At 50.2% G+C, this 22852-nt stretch overlaps 1 protein-coding gene across 1 annotated transcript; it reads right to left on the reverse strand.

Moving 5' to 3' along the window:
* Window positions 1–1200: 1200 nt before the first annotated feature.
* UGT3A1 (UDP glycosyltransferase family 3 member A1) lies at window positions 1201–21513 on the reverse strand. The gene is made up of 7 exons (XM_045848401.1): window positions 21084–21513; window positions 20131–20232; window positions 16117–16228; window positions 12119–12650; window positions 6987–7215; window positions 5737–5956; window positions 1201–2158 (listed from the first exon to the last, which is right to left on the reverse strand). The coding sequence occupies exons 1-7, from the start codon at window positions 21172–21174 to the stop codon at window positions 1882–1884; spliced, it is 1563 nt and encodes a 520-aa protein (XP_045704357.1). The 5' UTR covers window positions 21175–21513; the 3' UTR covers window positions 1201–1881.
* Between the last annotated feature and the right edge of the window lie 1339 nt (window positions 21514–22852).

The raw sequence follows: 22852 nt of genomic DNA on the forward strand, positions 1-22852 counted from the left end.
GTTTTGATGATAGGTGTTTTTCTAACGTTCGGCCCCTTTGATTTGAGGACGTACAAAAACCAGGTGATTACTGGCCAGCCCGGCGTGCAGAAAGGAGCCTCCTTGGGTGTCAGGGGTAACAATGCCCCTAAGACAAAGAATCCCGAGATATCTTCTTAGCCGGAGGGCATTAAACTGCCCTCCACATGCGTGTGCGTGGGTGGGAGGGCCACACCAGCCAGGACCACCACGGGGCAGGGCAGGGCATTCACAGCCCAGGGCTGCCCACGGGAGGGGCCTGCGCAGGGCTGCAACAAGGCAGCCCTCACTCCCCGAGCCCCGAGCCCTGGCTGGCGGCTGCAGCCTGCAAGCAGGGGCAGCAGGCTTTGCGGCTCTTGCCCTGATCTGCCCGGCGGCTCTCCTGTCCCTCTGGGGTTGTCTCTGAGGGGCATCCATCCCTTCTAAATGACACCGCTATCCCACTCAACGACCGTAAGGAGATGAAAGAACGTGGAAGACACAACCCACCTCACAGTGGCAGAGGGTCACTGCCCGTGTTTAGCACGTTCGCCCCTCTGACAGGTCTGCTGTCCACCCACCGCTATGGGCACCGCGGGTTTAAGGCTGCCCCTGAAGTCACCGAGTCACAGGGTCACGGGTGGACCCGAAGGTCTAATCCAGCCCCTCCCTGCCTGCCCTCCACACGTGACCAAGGCTCTAGTTTCTACCCGCGACCCACGGGTCATTCATTTTCTTCCCAACACCCCTGCCCCACGCTAGTGGGAGTAGTGATGTCCCCAGCTGGGCAGTCAGGGCTGGGCGATGTTTCTTGGACATCCTGTGCAGCCTGGAGTGCTCGGGCGACTCGGGTCTGGCTGATGGGGTTTACCTGGGAGACTCTGGGTGGAAGACCCATGTGGGAAACCCCTTTAAAAAGGGCACACTCAGCTCTCCGGGGACTGGTTTAACTCTCTCTCCAGGTTTCCCTGTTCTTGCCTCAAATTCCAATGTGTTGACGGGATCCAAAACGACTACCTTGAAATGTCAGGGTGAGCTTACATATATAATTTCTCGTACACGAGACACAGACGAAAGAAACCCTGAGCGGCTCCAGCCTCTGTTTTTCTGGGTTCCGCTCCCAGTGACTGCAGCTTCCAACAGCATGCCTGCCACACACACACAGAAAGGCGCAGCTATCTCAAGGCACAAAAGCACCATTAGTTTAAAAGGAAATGCACTTCTTTTTCATGGCTTCATTTTTTTAATGGAAAAACTCAGAAGACAGCGCACAGGGATGGGAAGCGGACCAGGGCCCCTCCCGGCCATGACGGCCCCACCGTCCCCGCAGCCGGTCCGCAGAGACCCGGGAGGGCTCCGAGGGGGCACCGAGGCAGGGGCCGGACATGGACTCCTGCAGAGCCGCGCATCGGGCCCTGAGGGCACACGTGCACGCAGGCTTCCTGAGCTTTGACAGTTTGCGAGAGAAGCACACAGAAAGCAAAAGACTGAGCCGAGCGCCTGTCTCGGGAGTTACTCTGTGACAAGTGGAGGCAGGGCTGAGGGACAGACGCTGAGAAGACACTGGACCTGGACGACGAAATGGCGCAGTCCCGGCCGGTGCCCCAGAGAGGGGCGAGATGAAGAGAGTGGGCTCCAAGGGTCAGGGGCCCAAGCTCCCCAGAGACGGACTCAGACACCGAGCCCCGCGGACCGCCGAGCGAAGAAGGCGGCAGCGCTGAGTAAGGAATGTCCGTCGTAGGGAGGAGCCAGTGGGCAGGCGTTTGTAGCAAAATTAGCCCATGAGCGTGATGGGAGAACAGGAGCTGCCAGAACTGGGGAGAGCCCCCCGAGACACGGTGGCACCCACACCAACACCCACCCCCCCGCAGTCAGCACCGCGCCTCAGGCCTTCTTCAGCTTCCCGGCCCCACACAGCCACCTGGCCGCCAGGCCCAGCAGCTTCCCGCAGAGCCACACGGTGCCCAGGCTGAGCACCAGCAGGAACGAGGCGACGTCCAGCAGGTACTGCTCATACCACGGCTGCTGGAAGGCGTGGGGTTTGAGGTGCGCCGCTCCCCCCGTCTGGAGGATGTGGTCGATCCAGCCCACCAGCCGCTGGGCGGGGGTCTGGGGGTGGGAGCGCCGGATGACGCTGGCGGCCACCGCCGCCGCTTTGTACCTGTTGGCAGAGACACACACACACGTGAAATAGGCATGTGTATTTATTTCTTCGTGTGTATGTCTCTTTTGTGTATATATACAATATATACCTATTTTATTTATATATGCATGGATAGATATACACACACACACACACACACTCTGTACATATCCATGTATGTACACACTCTGTGTGTATGCATGCACCCACAGGGTGGGCCAAAGTAGGCTTACCGTAGTTCATGTGGAAAATAATACAACAGTCAATAGATACTAACACAGGAATAAGCCCTGTGTTTTGCCTACGCACGACTGTAACCCTGCCTTGGCCCCACCCTTATCTGAGTGCCATCCTCGGGTCGGAGGGACGTCCAAGGCCGCGGGTTAAAAATTCAGCCAGTCCCGAGGCCAGAGCTCATTCTGACCATCATGGAATGGACTTCTGAGGGATTCCCAAACTGGACTTTTCTTGCAAGTGTCATGACCTACGTGAAGCTGAATCGTTAGAAAGTAAATTCTAAATTAGCAAGTTCTTTGGGTTACAATTCCTGGAACAACAAATAATTTTATAAATTTGAATAATGATAAAATAAAATCTCTCTTATTCTTCCTTGTGTTTGTTATTCAAACTTTTACCAATGTGACATGAAAGGCACCTATATTTTGGGCCCGATAACTGAGAACAATGGAGCCTCGATTTACGGAAGTGGGGAGCATCTGGCCAGCAGGGTCAGAGTGTTGAGAGCAGCCCAAAGCTGGTATCCGGTCACGGCACAGCTGAGACGCCGACCTGACGATGAGGAAGAGATGCCAGCAGGAAGGCGAAAGATCACGGTAACCAGCAGAGAGGTCTGGGTTGTAGAGGTCAGTTTGGAAATTAACATTCGTCTACAGAGGGTGTTTCAAACCGCGAGACTCGAGAGAACCCGAGAGTTAAGCGTGGATTAGCAATGAGATGAGACCCGAGGACCAGGCCCTGGGGGGGAGCCCCGCGAAGTCTGGGGCGTGTGGGGTTGAAGAGAAATCGACCAAGGAGACTGAGGGGGAGCAGCCAGTGAAGGGGGGAAACAGACTACGGCGTCTGGGGGCCACTGGAGTCCCCGTTCAGGGGCCAGGCAGTGACCAGTTGGGAGGAAGGAGGCTGGTGGGGTGAGCAAGATGGGGACTGACAGTGGCCCTTGGCTTTGGCAGCATGGACGCCCCTGGCGCCCTGGCTGAGAACGGTCTGGCGCAGTGAGGGAGCCTCCCTGGAGCGGGCTGATGACAGATACGATGAGGGGAAGTGGTGGCAGAGCAGGGACGACCCCTTGAAAGAGTTTCCAGCGAAGGAGAGCCTAGATCTGGAATACAGCTGCAGCGCGATGAAGGGTGGAGAAGGCTTGTTTTCAGCGCAGGGCCCTTCGGGGTCAGGTTCCTGCACTCTGATCACTGCATCGTGGTTCTGCAGGAAAACGCTTCCTTCACAGGGAACGCGGGCTGAAGTCTTTACAGGGACAGTGTTATGACATCTGCAACAAATTCTCAAAGGAGTCTGCCATTTCTACACACCTAATAGTCTGCAAGGAAAAGAGAGAGAGAGAGAGGAAGAGAACGCAGTAAAGCAAAAGGTAAATAGTGATAAATAGAGGCGAAGAGTAGACAGGTGCTTGTTATATTATTCCTGTTGCTTTTCTGAAAGTTTGAAACGTCTCAAAATAAAAAGTTGAAGAAAAGCATGAGAGTTATTACAGCAAGTTTTTTTTTAACTGATAAAAGTGTTCCAAAAGAAAAGGGAAAAGCACATAAAGCAGAAGAGAGCGGGGCAGATGACAGAAGCAAGGACTTTGAGTAGGCGAGAGGCCGTGACCCTCCACCCCAGGGCGGGGCCTGGCCTCCACAGGGACGCGGACACACGAGTGGGGAGAGAAGAGAGGGCAGGGAGGCTGGGAGGCAGGGAGGCCGGTGGGCAGGCAGGCGGCAGGAGGGTACATTTGGTGGCGAGCACATGTAGAACTTCTTTGCTGATGGCTTCTCTGTCTTCTCTTTCAGTAAAATAAGACAAAGAAGAGCATGCGTTGAGAGCGAGTGAGAAAAACATGCTGGAGTTTTGAGAAGATAAAAGGGAAACAGTAATAGGAGGGGGGTTGGGGGAATGGGTGAAAAAAGGGAAAGGGATTAAGAAGCACACATTGGCTGCTACAGAACAGCCACGGGGACGCGAAGCACAGCGCAGAGAGCACAGTCGGTAATGTCCTGCTAACGACGTACGGGGCCAGGCGGGTGGCGGATCTGTCGGGATGATCACGCAGTGAGTTCTGTGCCGTCTGACCACTGGGGTGTACACCTGACACTAATATAACAATGTGTGTTAACTGTAATTGAAAATGAAAATAACGTGAGACAACAAGAGGAAGGTGGGTAAGGAAGATGATTAGGAAAATACAGTGAGGTCGCCAGGCCTGCTGAGGCCCACGTCAGGCAGGCCTGTGGCCATGACCGGAATGAAGTTGCAGCCAGGCAGGGTCCCTTCCCGGTGCGGAGGCGGCCTCGCAGCGGTGAAGAGGGCCGTGGGCAAGAGCAGTCAAGGTGTCTGAGAACCTCTAGGGCAGAGGAGGGGAGCCCAGAGAGTCGTTCGGACCACAGACCCACCCCGATACGCAAAGGCCTGCTCTGAAGTCTTGGTTCTAAGCAGCCTGTGCCACTTAATGTATTCATTCGCAAGCATCAGCTGACAGCCAGGAAGGGGGCTGGGTGCCGGAAGCGTCACTCAGGGGCCGCCCTCCCCTAGGCATCATGCTGAACAACATCCAGAGACCACTCCGGGGACGGAGTGACCCCTACAGATGAGCAGTTCCTGGCCTCTCTGGACCTTAGTAGACTGTGCTGAGCATCTGACGAACATGATAAAAACGCCTTCTGGAAAATGCGTATATGCAAACACATGTTTCTTTTTTACCAGTTCACAATCCAGGGACTCACAGACCTCGGGCACCAAAGGGAGTGTCTTGGGCCCTGATTCAGAGGATTCATACTGACTTATTCGTCCTTCGTCCACTAGTTTCTTCCTGGCGCCTGCTCTGCGCAGGGCAGTGAGGTAGGCCGTGAGAAGTAAGGAAGATACGGGCCCCCTCCGCTCATGGAGCTTCCATGCTCATTGGAGGGAAGGTCAATAAATAGGTAGCAGGACTATAAAGTGTGAACCACGTCATGAGGGAAGTTACACAGGGTGCCTGGGGTGGACCAGCGAAGGCCTCTCTAAAGAGGTGTCCTTGCAGGCGAACAGAAAGAATGTTCAGGAACAGCTAAGGACAAAGGCCTCTACGGGAAAGAAATCTGTATTTGAAGAAGTAAAATGAACGCCCCCCCCCGGCCCTGTATCTGGTTCGAACCGCACATTAAGCATGTCAAGAGAACAAAAACTCTGAGAGAGGAACCTATGTCCAGTTTCTTTTAAAGGCACAACATTCTCCCCATCATCTGTCCCAGATTCCTCTTACTGAAACAGAAGGATCACTCCTTTTCCTTGGCCTTGGGTGAAAATAAGTCAGTAGGCATCTTAAGGCTGAGTTTTAGCTTACTTGGGGGGGAGGAGGACCTCCGGCCAGGTCCACTACGCACCTCTTGTCTTCGATGACTTGTTTCATTTTAAGAGCCAGCGTCTCCGCCGTGAGCTGCTCCATCTGGATGGAGACACCCAGATTTTTGGCTTCCACGCGAATCATATTTCCAGGCTGGTCAAAGCGTAAAGGAATCCCCACCATGGGCACGCCGTGCTGGATAGATTCCATCACGCTATTCATCCCTCCGTGAGTGACAAACAGGCGGATGCTGGGGTGAGCTAGAATGAAGAAGAAAGAGAGCAAGGATAAGGCCTAAGAAAGAACCGCTGGCACTTGGGCAAGCAGCAGCATCGGGGAAACATGATAGCAGAAGAGTCCAGAGGCGTTTGGGAACCAATGGAAAGAGTCGATCACCCGAGCATCCTCAGAAACAGGGGTCTGAGGCCTGAACCAGAGCCAGGACCGAGTGCGCTTAGCATTCATGTACTGATCCGCCCACCATCCTCCACACCTCTGGAAGCAGGGGTTTTTGCCTCCTGCCTCCGTACTGCCAGTCCCTGTCATACTGCCGCTCTCTCATCTGCAGCAACACAAAGTGTTGAGGAAGCATTTATGTAGCCCAGGCCCAGAACCCCCTAATGTGCAGTTCTGGGGCTCTGCCACAGGCTACTGAGATGCATTTGCAGGGGTAGAACTAAAAATTTGTATTTCCAGCTCACCCCGTAACTCTGGTCCAATCTGCAGCTGTGCGCACGAGGAGTCCCCCGAATGCAGCGCAGGCCAGAGAGGGAACCCCTTGGAGATGCCGTCAGGACATCTCAGACAGGACAAGGAGGAATTTTGTCACATCAGAAAGACACCGCGCCCCCCTGAGTCCCTCACGCCTCTGGTGAGGGGGAGTTAGCTCAGTGTCCATCCGCATGTGGGTCTATGTGTGACATGCAGGTGGCTCCGGGCCACTGTGCAGCAGAGACCTCCCCCCTGGCGTGCACAGGGATGCCCCCAGGCATGTATAGGCACTTCTTGGACGCATTGGCTGACCCTGATCACCTGCCCACTGCAAGAGGCCACAGTCACCTCGCTGCGATAACGCTAGTGGCTGCAGATCACGGGTCTCACTTATGAGGGATGGAAGTGACCCCGAAGGGCCTGTTCTGATGCTTTGCCTTTCATCACCAGATGCTCTCCTTTCACACAATGGTGAAGTGCCCAGACAGGGGTGAGAGCTGCAGATTCACGCTAAAGCAAAAGGAACAGGGGAGAGAAAGGTAGACCTGGCTGCTGCCTGCCGAGAGAGGGTACCCTTACCCAGGAGGTCATTCTGAGGAAGCCAGTCCACGATCTTCACGTTTGCTGCCAATGTGATATCTTTGGGCCAAAGAGCAGGGCTGCACTTCCATATCACCCCTTGAGGTAGCTGGCCGAAGGCCCTGTTCATCTCCTTAAGAACCTGGGATTGAAGACTGCTCACCGTGGAGCCCAGGGCCACAAGGACAAAACCCGCATCTCCAAAGCTGGCAATGAACTTCTCAAATTCCTGGAGACAGGAAAGACAGTAAAGTGCTCTACAGAGCACGCTTTTCATGTGTATTTCCCCTGTTCGTGGTAAATCAAAGACTCCCCTTTCTGCAGGTTTCCACCTGCTGAAGCTGGCTGGCCTGAGAGAGAGATTTTCTGCGCCTTGATTGGTCAGGATCACAAGAATGGTATACCCCTTCTCTCCAGGCTTCGTAATTGGATGGGTTAAATTTCAAATTCTTCCCTCATGGGTCAGAAGGGAAGACAGAGGCGGTTTTTATAGCACCCTCCTGAGGGCTGGATCAACACTGGCCCTCCCCCTGCACCAGGGCTTGCCCCAGCGGAACCTGGGAGAGAAGCAGGAACCCCTACGTGGTCTGCAGCTGGATCTCACCTGCCCGCTAGGGAGGCAGCAGAGCTATGTAGTGCTGGAGGACAGTTAGAGGGAAAGACACGTGGTACAGCGTCACAATGTACAGAAGATAATCTCAAGGTCTTCCCAGTCTTCTAAGAGTTCCCAGCTTGCCAATGGCAAACGCCTTTGCGGTCTTTGCCAGAGGCCAGCTGTGAAGTTCAAGGGTATTTGTGCTCTTCTCGACCTCCACTCGACTCAATGTTCTCAGAGTGTGCTTCTGAGAGGGTCTCTCTTCACCACTCCCTACATTTCTCTGCTCCCTAAGCTGCTCTTCACAGTATTGAAGCAGGAGACAGCACAGGAAGAACTCTGAGACTGCAATACTGTCACTGGCCAGCATTCAGCACCCTGGTTGCCAGGAAACGCCCTTTATCAATTAGGTAGAATAAATACTATCCTGAGGCAGGGAGGAGGAAGGAGACAAGTCTCACACACTAACTCAGCAGTCCTAAGCCTGGGCTGATAATCTTGCCAGATGTTACAACATCACAAGAAAAACTACGTTAGCAAGAAAGAAGAAAAGTCCTTGAAATTCCTTGTGACATTTCCACTATCTGGGAAAGAAAGCCTTGAAACTGTGCTTTCATCCCAAGGCCTGCATGTGGGAGGGGGTCCCCAGTGCCCACAGAAAGAGCCCATAAAACAACTGGTTAATTGCCTACCTCTGGTCACTATCTGTCTTACGAGGGAGTCCCTGATGCTTACAGAAAGAGCCCATAAATAACTTTGGAAAGTGCCCTGATTTTAATTAACTGCCTCCTGTCACATACTTGTTTTACAACAAGATGAACAAATGGGGCCTGGAGCAAGATAAGGATTCGGGCTAACAGGCCCCCACACATCCCTAAGTTTGGGTAGTCACATTCCCCCAGGAAAGCTGGCGCCCCATTTACCCGTTAATCAATATATACCTTTTTCCCTCCTATCCCACCAACTATGTAAGTCCTGAGAACAAAGGACTCGCTCTCTCTCTTCGGGGCACCCTGGGGGATCTTGGCTCTGGTGCCACAGAGCCTCTGGCCACCCAGCCTCAGGCTGCCCAGGGGCTTGCCACCCTGATCTCCAGCTGCTCTTGCTTTTCTCACCCTGCTTTGCCTTGAAACTCTGCCTTTCACCCCCTCCTCTACCCAGTCCCGTTCTCTTCCGTGGGAATAAGCCACTGATAAACTGATTGCATACTACCAGATTTGCTGATATGTAATTCTGTACATGCGTCAGCAAGAAGAACGGGGCGTCTCCCGTCAACAGTTTGAAACCACTCCTTCCCGCTGTGGGGGCTGCTGTAGGGGTTCGGGAAGCCCCGGTGAAAAAGAGGGCGGAGCTCTCAGGAATGCACCGAAAGCTGCGACCCAGCTCCCAGCGTCCAGCAGCACAAACGCGGGAGCAGCGGGATCCTTGCCCCGCCCGCACCCCCCCCCGCACCCCCCCCCCCCCGCCCCCGTAAAAGCCCAGCAGCCTGCGTCAGGTTTTCCTGCTCCTGTTCCCCGGCCACGGAGAAGATGTAAGAACAGCAACGCCAATACCGGTTAGCCACGCCCACCGCGGGCCAGGCACGTCCTTGGAACCCTTAAAAAGTCTCATCCAGCCCTCCCAACGGCCCTGAGCACTGCAGTTACTCCTCTGACACCCCCAGGCGCTGAGGGCTGAGGCTCGGGGAAGCTGACAGTTGTTTGAGGGAATCCAGCAAACCAAGGGCAGACCCAGAATGCCCTGAAGTCCGAATTCTTCCTACCACACAACAGCAAAATTGAGCAACATTTAGGGAGGACAACGATTCTCCTCTGTTGTTGTGTTTCTCTTAGAACAGTCGTGGGCGGAATTCATAACTTTTAGTGAAAATAACTTTTAGGTTTTTTCATTTATTTCAGGACACGGCACAGACTGTGACATGAGAAAAGAGTAACAAACAATGGCAGCCTCTCAGTCAGTCTCACGTTCTCAATGATCAAGTCTGCACAGACGCCACAGTCTGGGTGTTGTTAAAAATGCCCATCACCGGCCCTGACGGCTGCGGCTCGGTTGGCAGTTGGTGGAGCATCGTCCAGGCCCAGTGCCCGGGTGGGGCGGTGCAAGAGGCAACCAAGATGTTTCTCTCCCTCTCTTTCTCCCTCCCTTCCCCTCTCTTAAAAAAAATAATAAAAGCTTTTTAAAAATATATATTAATTACCAGGATCTGTATCTGAAGATTCTGGTTTAGCAGTTCTGGCGGGAGGAGCCTGGAATCTATATTTCTAACAACAATCCCAAGAGAAGCTGACAACGATAAGCTAGGGACCACACACAGAGGAAAGCTAACAGCTAGCGTGACTGCAGGGCTCGGGGGGGGCGGGGTGGAGGGGGCGCCCAGCTCGCTGGAGTCTGGTGTATTCCGGGCTGGGTCTGGGAGAGGCCCGCAATGTGGCAACAGACGGAATTGATGAGGCATACCCATGGCAGCCGCCAGTCCCCACAGGTCATCTTGTTTCTGAGAAGCAGGAGTTATCTGGTTGTTAGAAATATTTCTCCGCACAATAGCTCTGGCCCCAGGATCAGGCCCAGCCCTCTCAAACCTTCCCCAGTATTTCTCTAAGTCAGTGGTTCTCAACCTTGACTAGAAAGTAGAATCATTTGGAGACCTTTAAAAAATTCCCAATGCCCCCTGGCTGGGTGGCTCAGACGGTTGGAGCACCACCCCACACACCGAAAGAGGGGAGCACATCTCAGGGGGCGGGTTTGATCCCCAGTCAGGGCAAGTACAGGAGGCAACAGATCCATCTTTCCTTCCTGCATCAATGTTTCTGTCCCTCTCTCTCTCAAATCAGAGAGCACATCCTCGGGTGAAGCCTGAAAAATAAACCTTCCCAATGCCCAGGCTGCACTTCAGACCAATTAAGTCAGTATTTCTGGGGGATGGGCCCTCAGCATTGGTAGGTTTTTAAAACTCCCCAAGTGATTCCAACATGCGGGCGAGTCTGAGAACCCCGCAGTGAGACCCAGCAGGGCAGCCGTCGTGAGAAGTTTGCTGGCTGACTACACACAAGAGGCTGCAGGATGGGTTGGGTGTGGCTTTCCCGGGGCTGGGGTTCAGAAGCTGGAACACGGGCTCTGTGTTTAGTAAAGCTGCGGGGCTGGGGAAGAAGCAATAGTTAGAAGGCAGAATGCGAGTTGGGTTTCTCACTAACCCCATCCATTCATCACAGAAGCAACAACCATTTAGTGAGCAAGTATTAAGGACCTAAGCACTTGGGACTGTGTCTTAGAGAAATCAGGAAGACAGAACAACTGACTGACCATTGAAGAAACATCATAGACCTCTCCATTCATTCATGCACAAACATTAACTCAAGATGGATCATACACCTAAATGTAACATCTGACACTGTGAAGCCTATAGAGAAAAAAGCATAGGAGAATGCCCTTATCACCTGGAGACAGACAGAGATTTCTGAGATCATACAAGAAAAAAATCGATAAACCAGGCTCCGTGAAATATATCGGGCTGGCCAAAAAGTCTGTTTAGTTTTTTCCATAAAATCAAAAAACGCGGTTTTCATTTTTGCCAGTAACTTTATTGATTTGGACATTTTGAGTATGTTGGCTGTCTCCCACTATTGGCTTCTAGTGGGTAGAGGCCAGGGGTGCTGCTAAACATCTTCCAAGGCATAAGACAGCCCCACAGCAAAGAATTATTTGGCCAAAATGTCAATAGTACCAAGAAACTTCGCAAACCACTTTTGACACATTTACTCAGTCACAGCGCCTTCTCCACATACTGCACAAATCTTTGTGTGTGTGTGTTTCAGTTACATTTTTACCTTTCTTGAAATAATAAAGCATAATACGCTGAAAATGTTGCGTATTTTCTTCCATCTTCAATATTAAAATGACAGCACAAAAATGCACCAATTTTAATAAGCTCTTTTTAAAATGCACGCTGATATGCCGGCTGTCACAATACGATCTAACAAAATTGTTTCGACTAGAGTTAAAGACAACTAAGTTCTACTAGAGCCATTGTATTTAAAAAAAAAAACTAAATGAACCAAAAAAACTAAATGAACTAAATGGCCAACCCAATAAAAGCTTCTGCTCATCAAAGCACAATGGTAAGAAAGTAAATAAACAATCTGCAGACTGAGAAAAGTATTCACAGCGTGAAAAGATCTTTATCCAGAACATATCAAGAACTTTTATAAATCTACAATCAACAGACAAACAGCCTAACTAAAAATGGGCTAAAGACCAACAAACAATTCAAAGGGGGACATTTAAAAATGACCATCAACAGACAAAGAACCGTTCAGCACCATCGGACAGCACACGGCGTGAGCTGGAGAGTGGCCGTGCCGTGGCGCCCTCCCCAGAAGAGCCAAACTGAAAGGACCAACCGTGTCCAAGGTTGGACGTGGGGCAGCTGAAACTCTGGGGCGCTGCTTGGCGCAACACAAAAATTGTACAATCGTTTAGCGACGTCTTTCAAAGATAAACCCGCATTTCCACGACGTCTGAGTACGAAGGTTTCACTTACCGCGGGTATCGGTTTAACAGGTCTGTCCGTGATACCTCCGATATAAACAGTGTTGGGAAGCAGGGGCCGGGCAAAGTCAAAGGCAAAGTCAGAATTAACAAACCACAGTTCTGCTCTTTGTCGAACGTGAAGTAAGTCTGGCTTAGGGTCCTCTGGAAAATGCTCACTTATCAGGTCGTCGAACTGGGCACTGACAGACCATTCCATCCAGGTGGAGAAGAAGACCATCAGGGAGTTCCCCACTCGGCCCCAGAAGCCCATGCGATCTGTCAGGGGGGAATAGAACACCGGGACGTACGACACAGGCTCAGGCAGCCCAAAACTCAGGCCTCCGAATGTGATGGGAAGCAGGGCCACCCACGGTCTCCCCAGTTTCTCGGCAATCAGGAGGGCACCGCCGTCTGAGCCGTCAACCACCACCAGGTCGAAACTCTCGTTTTTCAAGGGGCCCATGGTGTCTGTGCTTCTCAGCAAATGACTGCACCAAGTCGCGTGCATCTTCATGAACTTCACCAAGTTTGTAAACGACTCTCTGAAAAACAGAAGTGAGGGATACTCAATATTCATGGGCAGTGTTCACCTGAAAACACCCGAAAGGCTCTCGGCGCAGGAGGGAAAGGCCCCTCGGGCAGCCAACCTGCCCGCCGTGCTGCTCTCGCCGGAGAACTTTCGGCTCCGGACCCTGCTGTTTTTCTGACCTCCAAGTCCCCCGTGCCTTTTCCTTGTTTTTGTCCTTGCTACAGTTCTTTTGGATGCTTAGAATGAGTCTGCTTTCTTCGCTCTTCCTTCCTTCTCCTCATCCTACCCATATTTTGCTGCCATTCTTGCTCCGGGGGACCTTACCAGCAACGGCCAGTGTCTCTGATCTCCAAGGGCTGAAGGCTGAAGCGCACTTAGGATGCTCTGCTCTGTGTGAGCCTGGGTGACCGGCTGACTTGGTTTGCTCTCAAGCGTACCTACCTGTGCGTAGGACTGGTTTCCCCGGGGACATGAGCACCCTGATGACAGGGGCCCATGAACTCAAGAGGAGGAACGGCGTGTCCCATGGGGACAGCCTTTTCCTCCAGACGCTCTGTGCCTGGGGACATCTGCCAGTCTCCCACGTCCAGCTCTCGGGTCAACAGATGTCTTCACGCTCCACTGGCAGAAAAACCCTCCCAAACGGTCTCTGCTGCCAGGGGCCCCTTTGAAAGGCCAGTCAGTAAGGACTTGGTACTTTGCTCCATCCCTAAAGGCCTCTCCTGCGGTGCAGAGCCTTAAAACCCTGCTGAGGACTAACGTTCTGGCAGCCTTTCCTTAAGGCTTTCTTTTGTTTGGGGGAGGATTCATTTCATTTTCTTATAATAATGTTTACACGTGTGCCACCATCAGAGAGAGTATCAGCCGACAAGCGATACTCCCCTTTCCCCTGCCCGGGAATCGGGCAGTCAGCGCATGAACTAAGTCAGCAGTCGGCCTTTTGCCAAAGCGAAGGCCTGACTGACCCTTAGAACCGTGCCCTCTGTCCTCCGGAGGTGACATGGGGGAGGGGGACAGAGACACAGCAGGCCTCTCCCCTGACTGTTTCATTTCTTTGGAGCTTTACAAACACGTCTGTGCCTGTGGGGCACCATAAGTAATTCACGTAAGACATTCTGAAGGTGGAACGCAGACCGAAGTGTGCTTTCCAAGCTCCTCGGGTGATTGTGGTGCACAGGCAGGCCTGGGAGTTCCCATCCTGGAGGGAGGGACAAAGCCAGTGTGCGTCTGTCCTGACGTGGGAGCAGTGGGTGTATCGTCACCGTGTACTTTTTAAGGGTTCGGCTATATTTAACACTGGTTCAGAAGGAAGAATAAGGTGAAGCGAAATAACGTTGGGACAAAAGTTGGGACAACTTCGGTGGCGTTCAAAAAAATCTTTTCTGTACGGATACTTGCCGATAATTGTTGGGGGCCAGCAAGAGAAGCTTTTGCGGCTTCTCAGCAGTGTGATGGCCTGGACAGGTGTCTTCCTAAAGGACATGACATTATGAGGGGAAAATAAATGTGACCGAATGCATAGTCAGCTTAGGCGAGAGTAAACTTGATGAAGGTGCTCTGATGGGATCATTGAAAAAAAACTTAAAATTAAAAAAAAAACAAAAAAACAAAAAACAGGCCCTGACTGGCGTAGCTCAGTGGGTTGAGCGCGGGCTGCAAACCAAAGTGTCGCAGGTTCGATTCCCAGTCAGGGCACATGCCTGGGTTGCAGGCCATGACCCCCAGCAACCGCACATTGATGTTTCTCTCTCTCTCTCTGTCTCCCTTACTTCCCTCTCTGAAAATAAATAAATAAAATCTTAAAAAAAAAGATTGTGTGCTCTTTAAAAAAAAAAAAAAAGCCCAGCTAGCTAAAGCCGTAAAGAGAGTAAGTAGCCTAAGGAGCTTCTTGAATTCAATGCTCAAGTCAGGATAATTTTCCTAATTATATATGGGACAACTCAAAGGTTGCAGTAACTGTCAAAAGCTAGTCAAGAAAGATGTGACACATTATAACAAGTTAAATATTAATAAGTGTTCTCAGCACTTCAAAAGAAAGAACTAGGCATTGTGAAAGCGTAGAAACCATCCACTTAGTTTAGTAGCCAATATAGTGGGATTTTTTAAAAATTAAACTTCAGCCCTGGCTGGCGTAGCTCAGTGGATTGAGCGCAGGCTGCAAACCAAAGCATCGCAGGTTCGATTCCCAGTCAGGGCACATGCCTGGGTTGCAGGCCACAGCCCCCAGAAACCTCACATTGATGTTTCTCTCTCTCTCTATCTCTCTCTCTCTATCTCTCTCTCTCTCTCTCCCTCCCTTCCCTCTCCAAAAATAAATGGATGGAATCTTAAAAAAAAACTTGGAAAATTAAAAAAAAATTAAACTTCAAAACAAAACATCTGAGGTAACACATGGGGTAGTTTGGAGAAACTGAGGGCATGCAGGATAAGTTTTTGGAAACCAGCTTGTGAAAACACAAACATCAGCTTAACATGGGGAGAGAAAAGAGCTGCAGAAACCCAGTGCTGGGCTGTGGGGGACACACTCTAAACGTGCGTGTTCCCTGCACACTCGAGCTGGAGAAGAGAGGGAAGGGTTGGAGTCAGTTGGGGTTTTTTTTGTCGTTCATTTGGTTTTTTCCATCTTTTTCATTCTCTGCCCTGTCTCTAATACCTCCCTCGTCTGGCACATATGAAGTCTCCAGTAAATATTTTTAATGAAAAGGACAAAGTACACACTTGCGTGGTAAGACAGTGGGATAGAGAAGTTTAGAGAAATGGAGCAAATAAAATGGGTTTTATGGAGGAGTCAGTACGGAAAAACGCCTTGACTGCGGAGTAGCGTCTTGGCGCAGAAATGAAGGAGGGGCGAGAACAGCCTAATGAACACAGACAGGCAAGGTTTCCCTCGCAATGATTTCGTACTTAAGATGAGCAGTTTCTTCTTATTCTGAGCTGCAGATGAGTGGCATTTCTAGCCGTGAGCCTCACGACTCACTCTGTGTAAGGCTGCGAGTGCGTCCCCAAGTTCTGCACTGAATGAACTGTGAATGGCCAGGTTCGAGTTCTGCAAAAATCAATCTCTGTAAGGGACCTTACCATCAAAAAAAAAAAATTATGAGAAGAGAAAGGAACAGAAGGAAGTGAGAGAGAGTAACCATGATTTTACCCAACAATGAAATGAGGAGTTGCCCATCATTAGCCCTGAGCTGGAGAGATTAAAAGCAAAGTGAGGAGTTTGTTTGTTTGTTTTTTCATCGACGTTTAGGGTGACATTCCCCTCACCCCCAGTTCCTAAGGATAAATTTTACTCACTGAGGCTTGAAAGCTGAGCATGCTGGGAATGTTAACCAGGGTGCCACACCCCCAAGACTGTCTGAAATGACAGGTTCGGGGTGATGGAGATATTCCCATCCACCCATTCATTCATTCATTCATTCATCCATTGATAATCCTCAAATGTAACTGCTTTACATTTACTTACAATAAAGAACTATTACCTTCCCTGCAAACTTTCATTTAAAAAGAAATCAGTATATTTCTTGTATTCCTGAGTGTAGTCTTCAGGAGGAAACCAAAGGACAACTTGGTATCTTTTCTCCACTTCAAAACCTAAGAAGAGACAGAAGGGAAACACTAATTAAACGCCACCCACCTATACATATTCAAAGGAATGTTGAGACCCAGTTTAATCCTTTCCCTTATTTCTGAGAAAACGTCTTCTCCAAAACATCTTTATTGCAATGTAATTCACACGTCATACACTCACCCTTGAAAAGTGTATGATTTAGTGGATTTTAGTAAGTCTGCTGGGCTGTGCAACCGTCACCACAATCAATTTTAGAACGTTTCTCATCCTCAAGAGGAAACCTCACACCCTGGCTAGATAGCGCAGCTGGTTAGGGCGTCACCCCAGCACACCAAGGTTGCAGTTTGATCCCTGGCCAGGGCCCAGACAAGAATCAACCAGGGAATGCATACATAAGTGGAACAACAAAGTGATGTTTCTCTCTCATGCATGCGGTCTCTGCCTCTTTTTCTCTAAGATCAATAATAATAAAAAAGAAAACCTCAAGCTTATAAGCAATTGCTCTCCTTGTTCTCATACTTTCCTTTAGTTCTTTAGATGCAACTTTCTGTAGTTCCTTAAATAAATTTATAATCACTGATTTAAAGTTTTTGCTTTTTTAAAAGATTTTATTTATTTATTTTTAGAGAGGGAAGGGAGGGAGAAAGAGAGAGAAAGAGAGAGAGAGAGAGAGAGAGAAACATCAATGTGCGGTTGCTGGGGGTCATGGCCTGCAACCCAGGTATGTGCCCTGACTGGGAATCAAACCTGCGACACTTTGGTTCGCAGCCCGCGCTCAATCCACTGAGCTATGCCAGCCAGGTCATTTAGTTCTTTAGATGTAACTTTCTGTAGTTCCTTAAATAATTGTATAATTACTGATTTAAAGTTTTTTGTCTAGCAAATACATTGCCTGGGCTTCCTCAAGAATAGTTTCTGTTCACTGCTTTCTGTTGACATATTTTTCTTGTTTCTTTGTGTTGTGTGTCTCATCATTTTTTGTCGTTGTTGAAAAGTGGACATTTTGATTAGTATATCGTGGTAACTCTGGAAATCAGATTTCCCCCCATGCCCAGTTTATTATTGCTGTACTCCCTTACTGTCGTAGCTATTGCTGTTTAGTGACTTTCCCGAACTAATTCTGTAAAGTCCATTTTTCTTATCGTATTAGGCCCTGAGAGTCTCTGATCAGTTCGTTAGTGGTGATCTCACACTTCCACTGAGATTTCCTCAAATGCCTTGCAACTAAGTAATTGCCTTCCCTTTTTATTTGTTTAGTTTTGTTTGTCTCATTTTGTTTCTGGGCCTCTTGGTCCATCTCCCAACTCCCTGCAATATTCTCTTAATGCAATGTTCAATAAGGTCAACTTATTGAATAATTTTTTTTCCAGGAGATGGTCCTCCTGCATCCTTTCATTGATCCAACCTCGACCGACCGTTGTCCCGGCCAACTGCATGGCTGATGTGTTACAGCAAATCTTCTAAACTTTCGTTGTGTCAGATCTATTCTCTGCCCCTTTGACTCCTTCTCTCATGGTTAGCCTGTTGTTCTGGTCAGACTTAGTGCTGTAGTTACTTCTTGAGAAATTTTAATTTATATGATAAGCAAAGACTTTGAGACTACTTTATCGTAAAATCTTGTTGATTCTCTGTGTGCAATGACAGTGCTAAGAAGCTTGATGTCATTTTTAGTCTTAGTCATCACTGGAGTATATGAAAACTTTTAGGATGTTTTTTATTAATCATTGGCATTCTGAAATTTGACCATGATTTGCCTTGCTGTGGGTCACTTTTTTATTCTTTGTGTTAGGCGCTAAGTGGGACCTTTCCGTATAAAGACTCGTGCATATATTAGTTCTGAAAATGTCTCCTGTATTAGTTTTTTGATAAGTTTCTTTTGCAATTTCACTGCATTCTTTTTCTGGAATTCTTATCAATCAGAAAACCATCTTGATCCAATCTTCATAAACCAGAGGCAAGATTTCAAACCACAGAAACAAAGCAGCATTTTAATTACGCGACTGCGTGGAGCATGTGCCTGGACAGGCGGAAGATGCAGGTGCGGGCGGGAGGAGGAGGCACTCCAAAGAAGGGGAGCAAAGCCAAAGAGCGTTTCAAACTCTCTGTTGCCGAAGTCAGGGTTGCAGATGGGCCTTTACGCAAACATGCACCAACGAACATATCCTTTTTTATCATAATAATGCAGAGGGCTGAAATGAACTTTGGCAGAAAATTTAACATAGGCAAGGCACTCATGTCGTATCGTCTATGGAAGGAGGGTCCGAACACTACTGTCCAGTACGGTAACTGTTAGTCACTTGGGGCTCCTGAGCACTGGCCATGTGGCCAGCACAGACTGTAAAATACGCATCGGATTCCAAAGACTTAATGTAAACAAATGTGAAAGATCTCATTAATGATTTTTGCATTGTTTATATGTTGAAATGATATTTTGGATATATTGGGTTCAATAAAATATATTATTAAAATTAGTTTGACCCATTTCTTTTATTTATTTATTTTTTTAAGCTGGCTTCTGGAATTCTAACAATGACATTATGGGGCTTATATGTGTGGCTCATGTTATATTTCGATTAGACAGTACTGGTCTAAAGAATAAGAAGTGATGATACCTGGCCCTGGCTGGTGTGGCTCAGTGGATTTGTTACAGGGTGCAGCCAAGAGGGGGGACCCCAAATAGGCATTTGAAATGGGGTCCAGAACTCAAGGTATCCAGGAGATTTTAAGATGTCTTCACCCCTTCCCCCACAGGTGTGAGTTGGGGGAAGGGACACACAGAGCAAGAACATGCAGGGCAGCTTTGCAGCTTATCCATGGCATGGTCATTTAGCATACCTATAGCCCTTGGCTGGTCACTTAGATATGCTAAATAGCTATGGCCATGCTCAAGGCCAGGGGGATGGAAAGGGATCTCCCCCCCAGATGTGACTGGGGGGCAGGTCCCCCGAGTTACAGCGCCTGCGTGGGAACTCGGAGAAGATTGACTCCATGACATGGGCTCACACCTGCCCAGACCCACCATGGTGACCAGAAAAGCTGGAGAAGACAGCAGCTTGAGGGCAAGTGTGCCCAAGTGTAGGAGGAGTTGGAAATGGGGCTGCAGAGGAAGATTGGCGTGGGGGATTTAAACCCAGACACGGCAGCCATTGGAGGGAGAACCACACGGCTTTGGCAGAGTGGGGACTCTCCCTTCCCACAGCTTTGTAGGGAGGGAGAAGCACGCAGTTTTGGCTGAGTGGGGACTCCCGTGGCCCTGGGAGAGAGGACCACGTGCCTTTGCCAGAGTGGGGACCCCCGCAGCTTTAGAAGCGGGAACCACCACCTGGTTTTAGTAGAGATCCCAGCAACACAGCTGAGGGTGCCAGGAACCCAGGGAGGTCTCCCAGTCAAGACAGAGTACTAACTGGGAATAACCAGAGGACTGCCTGAGCCATGGACTTCTATTTCCTTTCCTGAGATATGGTACTCTGGACTGGGCAAAGGGGGAAGGAAGGAAGGACTGTGTCTGTTTGTGGGTGTTTTAAGGGACTTCAGGATTTTTTTATAAAGACATTAGGTCACGACTTTAAGTTTGTATAGCATTAAATAAACATTTCCTTTCCTTTTCACGAATTTCTGGCATTGAGAGACGTCTTTCCTCTGGTGGCGGACATAACAGACCTGGGGGCTTCTTTCAGTAATAGTATATCGTCCCCGCCCCCCCTCCTTGTTTGTTCTGTAACAGATTGAGTGCCAGCCTGCCAACCAAAGGGTCCATGGTTCGGTTCCCCATCAGGGCACATGCCTGGGTTGCAGGCCAGGTCCCTAGTTGGGGGCATGTGAGAAACAACCACACATTGATTTTTCTCTCCTTCTCTTTCGCCCTCCTTTCCACACTCTCTAAAGATAAATACATAAAAGGGGGAGGAAAAAGAAGCTATGATACCTGATGTGAAACTCAGTTCACTAGGTCGAAGAACGGTCACATCGTGCCCATGATCTTGAAGAATCTGAGCTACCCGGTCCATCAGTAGGTAATGGCTCCCCCCTAGAATCAAGGCATCAGTGTTGTGAGGTGTGTAGAGAGGAAAGCCAGGGTGGGAGGAGGGGGGTGGGGCAGCTTCTGAATAAGGCCTGGTTGGACGTGAAAGAAACTTCCTTCTGCCCCTCCTTTCCTGTTTGGGACCTCAGAGTCCTTGCTGATTGACTGCTGGCTCTCCCAGCCCAGCCTCTAGCAACTCTCTACACGGTTTCCCTGTCCTGTGACCCAGGGGCTCCACGTCAACGCCACGAGCTTTGGTGGGCATAGAGCTTAAAGCACTCCCCCCCACTCCCAGGAAATAGACGACATTTTAATGAGGGCCGTGTCCCTTAATCGTGCACCACACGGGATGGAATGTAGGTGGCCTCTCCCAGCAGGCAGCGAATCAGGACTACTGTTGAGCTCCTTCTCACCGGATTTCTTTGCCACAGAGAAAACCCGAAAATGGCTAACAAGTAAAACGAGGAGGCCACCGTGCAGAGACCCAGGTGGAACTAGAAATGTTTCCTTGTAGTGGAAACACTTTTGGCAGGAGGCACTCGTCTGGGGTCTGAGTGTGGCTCCACTTGGAAGTCAGGTGCCTTGGGATACCTGGAGCCCACCGCCCAGACCCCCTTAAGACGTCTGCGGGCCTGGTTTGCATGGAGGAATAAGGAGAGACCTACAGAAACTTGGTCCTAGGACTGCGGCTCGGGCAGGCTGCCCGTGCTTCCTGGCCTGTGCTCAGCCTCAGGGAAGTCCTGGTGCCTTCTCTCGGGGCAGCTCTCTTGCAGCCAGGACCCGACAGTCCCAGAGAGGAGGGTCCCTGTCTGTCCAGCAGCCCAGGAGCGAGCTCCGTGACGCCTCCGAACACTCACCGAACAGGGACAGCGTCAGGATTTTGGCGCCTTCCAGGAGCGGCAGCCAGGACAGCAGGCAGACCAGAAGCCGCGCGGGCCGCCCGGCCATGCTGACTCGCTGCGTCCCGCCGCGCGCCGCGCGGAGCTGAGCCAGAGCGCGGCGTCTACTCCCACGGGATCCGAGCGAGGGTGTGTGGCCAGGCTTCCTTCCCACCCGCCCCACCTCTTCTCAGCCCCGTTTCCCGCTCTGCTGGCCCGTCACTTGGATCCTGCCAAGAAATCCGGGGCTGGGCTGCAGAGTGTCCGTGAAAATCACCTGGAAGAATCGCCCCCCTTGGTCGCGGGCAGGTGACAGCCGGAGCGGACGGAGCTGGCCCCCCGCCCCCAATAGCAATTTTGCATGCCCAGTCTGCCTGCGGTATTCCCCCGTCCCCTCCTCTGGGCCTTCCTCCCGACTTTTGAGTGCCCCGTCCAGCACCCTTCTTACTCATTCTAAGAGTGTCGCCCACCGAATCTCCAACCCCGCCCCGCCCCCGCCCCCCACAGAGAGCCCTGGACGAGGTGACGCCTAGGAGGCGCCGCTATTGCTACGGTGAGCCAGGAGCTGCACAGACCGCTGCGGGCCCAGGACCCACAGCAGGTCCCTTCCCTTGCCTGCGGAGTCAGCACCAGTTTAGTGCGCACCTGTCCCGGGCCAGGCACGGGCGTTCTGCCTGCTCGTGGAGCTTGCGGTGGGGCAGAGAGATGAATATTATCAGTAAAAAATCTCTCCACCCTTCCTCTATTTGAAGCTATATCCTCTTGCTGTTATTTTAATGGTTGCCAACTGGCAGAGTGCGTCCTTAACAAAGTCCAGCAATCTCTCTCCTCCTTCTGGATATTACCAGGATCTTAAAACACTGGAATGCAGCTCCCTCCACTCCCAACTTACATGCAAGTTATGTAACTTACTTCTCTGTGTATTTTAACTTTCATATGAAATAAAGTGGACATATAACAAAGCACACACAAAAGCATGTCCTGCTCAGCAATCCGATACAAAGTAAACACCACTAAACCACAGTGCCCGAGAGACCACAGGCGGTGATCCAGAAGCTTCTCCGGTGCTCCTTCCCCGTCACTAAGCCCTTCCCCCTCCTCAAAGGTAAGGGGTAGCTGAATATGTATGGAAATATCTTCCATGCGTTTTTTTTTTGTTAGTTTTACTCCAGTGCATTCGTTTTTTAACTCTACACTTCAGTTTTGCCTGGTTTTGAACTTTACCTAAGTAGAATCACACAAAATTATTTTTTATGCCTGGCTTTTCTTGATCCACATTTTATGTGAGTTTCGGCTGTGCTGTTGCATAGCTGTAATTAATTCATTTTCATGTTGGTATTTATGTGTTTATCATGTGGAACAAATAAAGCCTTTCTGTTGATTGAATCGTTCATGGTTGAAGCTATTATGACTAATGCCACCGTGTACGTTCTTGTACATGTCTCGTGGTTCACATGAACATACATTTTTGTGTGATGTACTCATTGCTAAGTCCAAGGTAACTTTGATCTCTCCTATGTCCCCTTCTCCTAGTTTTCTAGTTTTGTGTAAAAGTGTTAGGTTTGTGGTTCTTTTTTAAAATCCCCAGCCAAGGTCATGCTTCTTGATTTGAGAGAGAGAGGAAGGGAGACAGAGAAACATTAATGGGCTGCCTCCTGCCTGCACCGGGACCAGGGATCAAACCCACAACCCAGGTGTGTTCCCTGACAAGGAACTGAACCCGCAGACTTTTGGTGGACGGGATGGCC

The sequence above is a fragment of the Phyllostomus hastatus genome, unplaced genomic scaffold (genome assembly GCF_019186645.2).
Source record: "Phyllostomus hastatus isolate PE091 unplaced genomic scaffold, TTU_PhHast_1.1 phas_contig_58, whole genome shotgun sequence".
Classification (NCBI taxonomy): domain Eukaryota; kingdom Metazoa; phylum Chordata; class Mammalia; order Chiroptera; family Phyllostomidae; genus Phyllostomus; species Phyllostomus hastatus.